This window comes from Crocodylus porosus, unplaced genomic scaffold (genome assembly GCF_001723895.1).
Source record: "Crocodylus porosus isolate Cpor-Errol unplaced genomic scaffold, CroPor_comp1, whole genome shotgun sequence".
Classification (NCBI taxonomy): Eukaryota; Metazoa; Chordata; order Crocodylia; family Crocodylidae; genus Crocodylus; species Crocodylus porosus.
In genome coordinates this window covers 90,043,733-90,055,163 of record NW_017728943.1, presented here as the reverse complement: position 1 = coordinate 90,055,163, position 11,431 = coordinate 90,043,733, and the positions used below count along the sequence as shown (strand labels likewise).

General features: G+C 46.8%; 1 protein-coding gene across 1 annotated transcript in view; it reads left to right on the top strand.

Moving 5' to 3' along the window:
- EFCAB2 (EF-hand calcium binding domain 2) overlaps positions 1-11,431 on the top strand; it is a 56,628-nt gene that overhangs the window by 29,950 nt on the left and 15,247 nt on the right. The window contains exon 3 of the mRNA XM_019549761.1: positions 7,101-7,173. Coding sequence (XP_019405306.1) covers positions 7,101-7,173 — 73 coding nt within the window. The remainder of the gene's footprint in view (positions 1-7,100; positions 7,174-11,431) is intronic.

Here is an 11,431-nt window from a genome sequence, read left to right as displayed (position 1 = left end):
TGGGTCCTCCTTCCTCCCTTTTTTGAAGATGGGAACCACGTTGGCCCTCTTCCAGTCCTCTGGCACCACACCAGAGCACCACGAGTGCTTGTAAAGCCATGTCAGGGGTCCTGCAATGACCTCAGCTAATTCCTTCAGCACTCTGGGTGTAGATCATCCAGACCAGCTGATTTAAATACATGCAGTCCCTCCAGAAGTTCCCAGACTAGATTCTCACTGACCCTTGGCCTAGGTGCGCCTCCCCGGGGCCTGAGGGAGTCTCGGTGGGTGGGGGGCTGATTCGGTCCCTGCTCAGGAAAATGCAGGCAAAGAAATTGTTAAATAGGTTAGCTTTGTCATCTGGTGTGACGACCAGATTTCCTAGCATGTCTTGCAGGGGCCCTACATTACCCAGTACTTTCTTTTTGCACCCTGTGTATTTAAAAAAGGACTTCTTGTTGTCCTTGATCCGGGTAGCTATTCCCAGTTTCATCTCTGCCTTGACCTCCCTGACTCACCCCCCTGCAGCCCCGAGCAACTGCAGTATAGTCATCCCTGGTGATGGCCCCTCCTTTCCATTGGGTGTACGCCTCCATTTTAGCTAGGAGACATTCCCGGATGCTTTTGGTGAGCTTTTGCGCCCTCCTTCCCCCTTTGATCAATGTTGGGATTACCTCCCTTTGGGCTTGGAGGATTGTCTCCTTAAGGAGCGACCACTCTTCTTGGACACCTGACTCCCCTCCCCTCCAGGACCTCAGTGCTTCGCCGACTATTCTCCTTACCTTATTGAAGTTCGCCCTCCTGAAGTCCAGGGCTTCTGCCTTGCTGCAGGCCTTTGCCACCTTTTGCTGGATGGTGAATTCCAGCAGGCGATGATCACTGTCGCCCAGGTGATCAAGCACCCGCAGCCCCCTCACGAGGTCATCGCCTGTGATCAGGACCAGGTCGAACAGAGGCTTTGCACCTCCTGGGTTAGATGGAGGTCCTGCATTTTGGCTAGGAACCTACGTGAACAGTCAGACCTGGCTGTCTGCTCTTCCCAGCAGATGTCTGGAAAGTTCAGGTCACCCATGATGACCACGTCTTTTGATCTAACTACCTCCGTGAGCTGACTTAAGAATTCCTGGTCTTTCTCATCCCCTTGGTTGGGGGTCTCCCCATTGTTAAATCCCTTTCCCCTCAACTTCCTTGTATGCTAACCCAGAGCACTTCAGTGTGCCCCTCCTCTGACCTTGTGCTACTTGATGATGATGTGTATTCCTCCTTGATGTAGGGTGCCCCACCCCCATCTTTCTTCCCTGTCCTGTCCCTTCTGGGGGACACACACCAGCAAACCTGTGGGGGTGGGGGATTAGAGAAAGGGGTGCAAGACCCTGGAAGGTCTTAGGACAGGGAAGGTGGAGGTGGTTGGGTTCAGGGGAATTGCCATAGGCTCTAAACTGGGGAAAAACCAACCGCTGGTGAGAGGGCATGGAGTACAGGGGCTTCTCACCTGGCATATTACTCTCTGACCATGGGAGTGAAGACCAGGGACTTCTCTGTGTAGGAGCAGGACAGATGGGTGATCCCAGACCCACCGTCCATTTGAAGGAGCTGTGGGGCAGGAAGCAGCTGATGGGCTAGCAGGGGCAGGGACTGCAGCCCAGGAAGTATCACCACAACGAACACCATGCCTTCCTCGCTCTCCCTCACAGGACCCTGTGGTCCTTGGTCCCTGAACCTAGGACCCAGTCTCCTCTTTCAAGTGCTGCTGGTCTGGGACCCTTGCCCACTCCTGGAGCTCGTGTCATGCAGTCGGCCCAAGTCTGGGGGCTTCCCACCAGGGGTGTGCCCCTCCTCCACAGTGAGACCTGGGCCAGGAGTGGGGCTGTGAGGAGCTGAAGAGTTCCTTGCCATGGCTGGTGGCTGGATGAGCTGAGGCTGGCAGCTGTAGTGGGAGATGCTGTCCCAGCAATAGCCTGGCCTGGCAGGCTGGTGGGTTGCACTCTCCTTCCTGTTGTAAGCACTCCTGAGCCCCTTCCAGACTGGCCTGGCACTGCTTGGGGACCCTGTGCCTCCAGGGCAACTGCCAGCAGCCAGTGGGGAGCCATTATTGCTGACGGCCCTGGCGTCAGGCAGCTTGCTTCCCGTGCCCACTGCTGCACCCTGGAGCAGGCCCTGTTGGACACCTTCCTGCATCCTTGGACCATGAGTCAGTGGCTTCCTTGCACCATGTTTCCTGTCCAGTCAGGCACGGTGGGGAGTGTTCCCCCACAGCCCCCATATGGGGGTCTCCCCCACTGGACCCTCATTCCTGTCACCCCAGGGAAGAGTCCCTGGAGTATAGCTCAGTATGTCATGGGGGGCTTGGCATCAGCCTGCCCCACCTCTCCTGGGTGGGAGGACAGAAGGCTTACATGTTCTCCATGGGACAAAGCACTGGCATCGGTCAAGGGTGTCATATGGGGATGCCAAGTGGTTCAGGATTATGTGCAAAAACTCCCTCTCCTGGCACTGTGACTCATTTTATCTCCTCCAAACAGCTGGTGGCCATCTGGAGTCCCTGTTCATGTGCCTTGATGGCCCTCTATTGTACCTTGACAGCCCCGGTGTAATCATTGCCCAACATGTCCATTTCCCACCCCAGTGCAGGACTCCTGCCATCACATATGTCCCTTTCTTGGACTTGGGAGGAATGGATGACTGTGTGTGGGGGAGTTGTTGTGGTTTTCATAGACAGCTGTGTGTTATCTCCCATACATCCCTGTCCTCAGTGTGCTGCCTGCCCACCAGACTTGTGGCTATGCTAGCCCCAGCATACCAAAGTGCACCCAGAGCTGCAATTGCTTTTTACACCTTGCTGTTAGAGCTCAACAAACACTACAATTGCTTTATGCATCCCTGTTTTGGGGGAGAGGGAACTAGGTTCTGTGTGGCTGCTCGGGGCAGCTGGGGTTACACTCACTTTTTCCAGGAGCACAGAATGGCCCAGAGGCCTAGGCAGAATGGCTCTGAGAAGTAAGGGAGGGAGGTAACAATTAGGCAACTTTATATTCCATTAAATTTGAGATGGACTGCTAAGTACCTGAGGTGGGGACTGGGGAGGGGGCAGGGGAATAGTGCCTGGTAGGGAAAGGGAGGGGAGGGCTCTGCTCAGTGCTGAAGGACAGAACCCCTGTGCTGTGAGTGGGCATGGCAGGGTCAATCACCCACTCCCAATGCCCCGCCACCCAGAAAACCCACCCTAGCCCTTTTCTGGTCTTCTCAGCCACAATGTCGTGAGAGAGGGCTATGACCACAGGGAGGGCCTGGATCAGTTGTAGGTGCCCCTGCTGCCCCCTTCCTTCCCTCGCTTCTCCCTGGGGCTCTGTTTCCTGCAGGCCCTGGGTCCTAGTTGCATCTGTGTAAAGCTGGGGCGACCCATACCTTCCTGGGCTACTGGGTATCAGGACAATTGGGAGAAGGCTGGCCGTGAGTCATGCAGGTTGTGTTAGTGCCACAGCCACAAGACTGGTGGTGGAGGGCTGGTACTCTCTGTGCCTCTGGCCCAGGGGCTATGAGGTGTCAGAGGAGTGAGTCTGGAACAGCCGTGGCCCCTGTGTGGGGAACAGTGTCCTGGGGCCCATGTCCTTGGCCATGGTCTGTGGGTTAAGGACCTCTCTTCTATGGCACACCTGGATGGGCTGTAGGCTCCCCCGGTCCTGGGTGCTCTTTGGGGAGACAGAGCCCTCTCCCCTGCAGTGCACCTGGCTGGGCTAATTGCTCTCCTGGTCCCGGGGGAGCAAACAGGGAGGAGAGACCCGCCCCATCCCAGACCGAGCTGCCAACTCCCCATGTCCTGGGGACATTGCAGGGAGAGACACCACCCCCCTTTTCATCCTCCAACCAAGCTATGGCTCTTGTAAGGCTGGGATGAAAGGCTGTCACTGACAGCCTGGGGGCGGGACCGGCCCAGTGCTGGGGCAGGCAGAGGAGACAAGCTCTGCCTGCCTCAGGCTAGAGGAGTGCTGCACAAAGGCACACAGGATACAGGCAGAATTACCTGAAAGTAACCTTTGCTAAAGCACACTGCTGTAGAGCACCTTCATTTGATATCTTATCAGGTGAGGGTTAAATTTTCACAATTGGTAATTTTAAAAGCTCTCTTCAGCCAGGAATGTTTGTTGTGTTACAGATACAGAGTGCTTTTGGGGGCCTCATAAAGTGAAAAATGTAACTTCTGTACACACCTTTAGTGATAGTGGGGGCTCTAGCAACAATAATTCTGAGTACCTGTGTGGCCTTCCACAATTGGATTTCCATCTATCAACAGCCTCATCCTACTGTGGAACCTCAATTTAGTCCTTTGGCTATCATTGTTCTTGTTTGTGCTGATGGTGATGTGTCAGTGGAAAACTTTACTTATAAGTGGAAATGTCATCACGGGCTACCATTGTCTCAATGAAGAGAGTAGGATTCTTTGTTGTCTTTTGCCTAGACAGAGTCTAAGAACAAACCCCAAACTTCTACCAGAGGTGCTCACTGAATGCCACCTGAATCAGCAAATTTACTTTCCCATATTCTTCTCTAAACAGTATACATTTAGGACAGAATCTTTTCTCCATGCCTCAACATCGTGTGTGCCCCAGCACCCTATCTACAAAGAAAGAAGCTACTCAGGTCCTCACATAGGCTTTTTGCTATCATTGCTAAAAGAGAGGCAAATCATTTTCAAAGACTGCTAAAATGGATTTATGACTATATAAAGGCATGCTAGAAGGTATCTACCTATCATTGTTAAGAGTTTATTTTACCAGAGTTCAGCCAGTGTCTACAACTTCACTGACACACATATATATCAGAATTCTGCAAAACTGTCAACTGAATGCTATTCATACGTTCAGTCTCTGAAGCTTTTAGAGCTGATGCTAAATTTGACAAGGTAATGTTCTAGTTTTTGTTCTTGTGAGTCTCTGAGTTCCCATCTTTGAACTGGAGTGGTCCACTCCTTTATAGCCACAAATATGCACATGTACAATCACTTGGAAGAAAATGAAAAATTGCCTGCTTGTGCAGATTTTTCTGCCTGGGTTTTTTTTCAAGATGTGAGGCCTATAAATGCATTCTGTGACTTGTCTCTCTCCTGTCCTGGAGTCATTTACGTCTTGGATGATGCAGTTTAGGTGCGGGTGACACGTTCCATCCTTTGTGCCCCTGGTGTGCAGAAGTGACGGGCACTGTCAGGGCAGATGTGTGCCATATGGATGCTGCTGGCAAAAATCCTGAGTGCTCCATGCATTAGCAGAAGGTGTATGCAGACAATACGTCTTTTTTTATTTTTTGCTGGATGTGGAGATTAGCAGGGTATGGCTCTACATAATCATATATATCTGTTACTCATACTTCTGTCTATGTATGTGCTTTTATATTTTAAATTACCAGGGGAAAATCAGATTATGCCTTGATGTCTTTCATTGCTTCACATGGAAAAAAGCTTTTAAATGAGCCCCATTTTCTTTTTATATCTATTCTTTGTGTATTTCAATTGTCATTTGCTTCTGTAATCTCTGCTAAATAGCTATGAGATTTGCTTCAATCTTGATTTTATTGCATAATGGAATGTATCTTAGGGAAAATGTTGAAACAACTAAATTGGGTGAATAAACTTTTCTTTCACGACCTCTTTATTGAGACCCTAAGATGTGAGAAGTGAAGTTCAAAAGTCCATTAAACCCAATAAATGTACCACCTTGAATCAAAATTATTATCATAAAAAAACATCCTGAGGAGCTGGTGTCTTATCCTTTCTTGGTTTCACATGTATTATTTCTTTCATGTCAAGGTTTTCTCACATTATAATAATATATTATTTTATTGTGTCAGAAGGTGGCAGTACAACACAAGCCTTAACCCAGATTGTAAAGGTATTATTAATATTATCTTTCAGAACATTGGATATATTTGAAGAGGGAAGATGAACTTTGACAGGGCCAACAACAGTATTGTCTGACTCTTAAACATGAAGATGCAAAGTTTACAAGAAAGTATCAATAAGATGATATTGTTCCCTTCTCAGAATAAATTATGGAGAGGTTTTTTCTTGTGGTTTTTTGCAAAGCTTGTCCTACAAAAAGCATATTTAATTTGATTAATACAAGACATCTCTAACCAATTCTTCCTTTCAGTCTGGTGGCTATGACACCCTTTTTGGTGGTCAGAGCTGTCAGTTTGAACCCCTTCAGACTGAGATAGGCAAGGCTGGAACCAGAGTGGATGCAGTGGTCACATCTGCCCATATGGGCCAATCTGTAGGAGCAGTAGCCAGAGACTTTAAGTCCCCTCAAAAGGTAAGAATTTCCCTGCTCTCACCACCCTCTGCTATAAATAGAGAGGGGGAAGAGAGGAATGGGAGAGGAGAGCATGTGCTGCTGGGCACAGAGGGCAAAGTAGGAGTTGCTGAGATTTGGGGAGGATTCTTACTAGATTTGGGAACTTAAAAAATGTCCCTGGCTGCTGCTGCCATTGGGAGCATTGGGAGTGGGGGTGAAACCACCACTGCAGTGCTGGTTGCTGCTTCCATAAAATCCTGGAACCACTCATGGAGGTAGGCATATAACCCAGATTTTCCAATGCCTGAGTGAGGGCTTTAGTACAGACTATAAAGTTAGTCACCCTCTCCACCCCAGCCATTATTTTTCAATTGAAGTGACTATGGCTGCTGTAAAAGTGTTATGCTGAACTCAGTAATGTTGGGGAAGACTCAGAACAGTCTTACAAGATGGGGCCCTGCAATGGACTTACGCACAGGGATGTCTTGTTCATGACTCTAAAACAGTCATTGGTGGGTACAGCATGCTAAATACTCAACTTGCCCCAAATGGCAGTGCTTCTGGACACCCTAAATAACTTTTCTGGCAAAAGCTTACCTTGGCATTTCAGTGTTTAGGTGGAGATTGTGTAGGTCTTGTTCTTAGGTGCCTAAATTCTGTGCAGGTTGCACTTTAAGCACCTAAGTGCTTTTGCATCTGGCCCTTAGTTTTTTAGGCCTAATTCTAAAGACCCATGCACCCACACATACATGCATACTTACTCTGGATTGATGGCTGGATCTTTCACATGTGCTGCAGTTCTATAGATATGCTGACAGATACTCTCTTTTACAGAGAAGTTGGTACAATCATAAGGTCATTAGGTTGCTGCCCAAGTGAGGCGGAACTACATGATCTGCTTGCCGAGGTAAGTGGTTTATGTCTTTTGTAACTTTTTTCCCTGCTTTTATAACTCATAAAAGTTTTTTTTTCTCTTCATTGCTATGCAGGAGACCTAAGTTCTTTTCCTAGAGCTTGAACATTTCATGGGGACAGTTCATTCAGGAACACAGTTCCTTAGATTGCCCTGAAGCAACCCTTCTGGCTGATATGGAAACAATACTGAATAGACTAGAAAGAGGAGTCTTTTTCTTTCTTCTATTGAAGAAGGTCACTGTGACTCAGTGCCAAGAAAGTATGGGCATTATGTCAAGAACCAAGGAAAAAATTCCTTTGCTAATAATAAAATTTGAGTTACATACTCCTTGGGATACACAAACTCCAACTATATTATTATTTCTTGACATACTCAGGCCCAACAGAATGACCAATAAACTCTTGAAATGTTATTAAAGTTTTAACTTTAATCTCAGAGGGTGCCTGTAGACATGCAGGGACACTGCTCCAATGCATTGTAATTACAATGCATCAGAGCAGACTTAATTAATCGAGTCTGCTAGATCATGCTACTTAGCATGCTCTAGCAGCCTCTGCACCTTGTGTATTCAGCATCCCTATGCTTCAAAATGGCAGTGGGGTGCTTTAACTAAAGCTCATCAAATGAGCTCTACTTAGTGCCCTCACTGCCATTTTGAAGTGTGGGACACTGAATATGTAAGATGTTGAGGGTGCTTTAATAAAGTGGCTCTTGGAACTGCTGTATTTAAAGCATTCCTCCCCTGACCCCTGGAGCACGTGTGAAGATGCCCCGAAAGCTGAGGAAAAACTTGCCATGTATTCTTTGTTAATCCCTGTTATTCCTACAAATTGTAGCATGTTATTTAGCCAGTATTAATGGGCCCTTTGATTCAGGAACACAATAGAGCGGCAAATTAACAAGATGGTTGCAATGGTAAAATATTTTGTGTGTTTGTAGTAACTTCAGTGCTACTTATTGTAATTGACTTAAATTTTTTTTTCCTTTTCCATAATGCTTGGTCCCATTTACTAGTTCAGGACGAAAGTCTATTGTATTACAAAACTGATTTGTTGTGGTGGGGTCCGCATTTTTTTTTTATGTTGCTGCTGAAAACACATCAACACTTTGCACTTTTTTACCAAAATAATATGACTTGCCTTTGTTATTTCTTCTAAATATTTCTTGGTTTTCCTGATTCTCCTTCTGAGTCTTTATTCTTTCTTCAAAGCATTTTTTGTTCCAAGAGTTGTTATAAGTCCATAAGTCCTTATTCTTAAATTAAAAATTAAGTAACATTTTTAAAAAGAGTAACACTGGGCTCGTTGCTACAGCGACGTAGCATCAGCAGGTACAAACCCTAATGCCAACACTACATTGCCATAGCTCGTCGCTATGGAGAAGTAGCATCTAAAAACCGTGAACCACAGGCACTGTGCAGTACTGGCGGGTACTGTGCAGTCATTTAGTATTTGTTAAAGTTAACACAAGTACTAAATAACTGCACAGTACCAAATGTGGAGTCAGGGGCATGTGTAGATGTGCCCACTAAGTAGAAACATTGTCCAAAAACAAGTTGAGAATAAGCATTTTATTGCATACATTTGAGTTCAGATTTAGAGGGTAATTATATCCTGCAGTATAACTACTTACAAAAGAGAATGTCTTAACCCCTCAGATGTCTAACAAACAGATAGAACAGTTAATGTTTTTACTGCTGCAGACAAACTGCTGTCAGAGATGGAAGTTATACTTCTGTTTATAGGGGGTGCTGAATGCTCCATGTCATGAAATGAAGCTTCTGTAGACCACCAGACATAGGTGCCAGGAGGTTCCAGAAACTCCCAAAGCAGTGAATGTGAATGTGCAAAGCTTCTTGTTTAGGGCGCACTGTTATAGACAAGAAATCATTTCAAACTTATTCATTTCATCCTATAAGTCTGTGTTCAGACTTCAGTGATAGTGATATGCTGCAATTGTTCTACTCCCCATTTGAGCAGGGTGAAGAACTTTCATTGGTAACATTAGTCTAGTGGCATTTTTATTATTTCTTTATTTGAATACTTTCTTTTCTATTATAGTTGCTGCTTCTCAGTTCCTGCTTTTTATCTAGCTTCCTAATAGATGGCTAGGAAGGGCTAGGATGCCATTCTGCAGGGGGCAGGGCCATTGTAGAGAAACTTGAAGAGGCAGAGCCATTGTACAGACATTTCCCACCTCATCTCTTGCAGGTGGTACAAAGATGAAACAATATGTTGGGTGAAGGACAGGTACCTTGATTGGGAGGAACAAGGGAGGGGGAGAAGGATGAAATGGACATCTTAAATAGCTGCAAAACTTGAATGATTAAATGGCTGACAGCAAGTGCACCAATCTTGCCTATCAGCACCATCTATCCAGATCTAGAAAGGACTTTCCCCCCAGTCTTTCTGAATTTTTCTGCATAGAAAAGCCCAGGACTGCTAGTCGTTAGGCACTGGTGATTGCATAGGTGTTTCACTCTGAGATCAGTGAGAATTGAGGCTGCTCACCTACTTGCAGTATTGGCTCCAAGATCAGTTATGAAACATTTCTTATACAAGGAAGTGCGTTGTCAGGGTATGAGGCAAACAATGAGCAACACATCTGGCAGCAATGCTCAACACTTTATGTTGTATGCTACATCACATGTTTCTGTTCTCGAGAGGATATCTGCCATTAATGTTTTTTCCATCCAGTCTGAGAATTAGGAGCACATTCTGCCTTGTGTTGAGCAGCTGTAACACCCACTGAATTAAACGGAAAGTGAAGGTGCTAAACACTGCACATAATCAAGCTAATGATTTTGGCTTTCACGTGTGATGTATCATATCATCTTTCTGTGCCCTTTGGGGTTTGCTTACTGTTTGCTCTGCTTAATATAGGCTTTCTCTTCACATTTCCTATAAATAGTTACCATATTTCTTCCTCTGTCTCTCTGGTTGCCTGACCAACAGCTAGTTGAAGCATAAGGACTACATAAAATATTCTGCCCTAGACGTTGCCTCAATATGTGTGAAGCCTAAAATAGTTCAATTTATTGAATACTTGTCAGGTCATGGGAAGGATTTTAATTTTTGCCATATATTTTATTGCACCTTTGCAGTGAATTCAGCATTAAAATATACAATCCTGAAATGGGAGAAGATACTGTTTTATTTAGAGTGCGGCATAGAACACCTTCATTTTCTAGCTAAAGACTCTCTTACCAGGCTTGACAGAAAGAAAGCAAAGTTTTAAATTCAAGCCACCTTCTGCACTGAAGGGGTTGGATGAAGAAACTGGTGTCTGTTTCCAGGCGCTTTCTAATGCAGCCAGAATGCTTTAAGGCAAGGAAGCTCATCCTCTGGCCCGCTGGCCAAATTAAGCCCACAGAGCCATCACCTCAGGCCCCCAGGCTCCTCACAGGTCAGGAAATGTGATGGTAGGGAAGCAGTGGCTATTAATATGGACACTCTCCCCCCTACCAGATTCCAAAACCCAAAGTGCCAAGTCAGAGCCAGGCTATGCCCCCTTCCCTCCCTCAAGGCCAGGTTGGAGCCAGACCATGCCCCTTCCCCATGAGGCTAAGCCATGTCCCCATCCCCACCCCGTGGCTGGGTTGGGGCCAGGACATGCCCCCTCCATCTTCCCCCCAGCTCTGTTGGGCCAGGCCACACCCCCTTCCTCCTGCAGGGTTCGATGATGTTCCTTTTCCCCCATGCAGTGAAGGCCCTTTGCTCCCGTGGAGCTGGGTTCAGGCCAGGATGCCTTCTGCCCCACTCTGTGTGGCCAGATGGTAGCTGCTGCACTGGTCTTGGGCACTGGATTAGAACCAATGTCTGGCCTGCAGTTGAACCAGGTACTGCCCATCCAGTCTGCCAGGGAAAAATGTTGAGCATCAGCACTTTAAGAATATATGGAAAGTACCTACATATGGGTGCAATTGGTGCTGCATACATTCTCTCCTGCTCTGGGTCTAGCTACAGTCTTCGTTGTATGGAAGGAAAGCAGGATGCCTCCGAGTCCTTACTGTCACATTTGAGTAATGTATATCTAATACCTATGTGTAACAGGGGAGCACTGACAGACATGCAGATCCCCGCTCTAACTCATGGGGCTTCACAGAAAGTGCCATGAATTAGAGTGATCCCACCCATCCCCCACACACAACAGTTTGCTGTTTGGTCATGGGGGGGGGGGAACTGAAGCCAATCTACTGGAGAGAGGCTGCCTGTCTACAGCCTCTTTCCCCTAGCCCTGCCTCCCCACC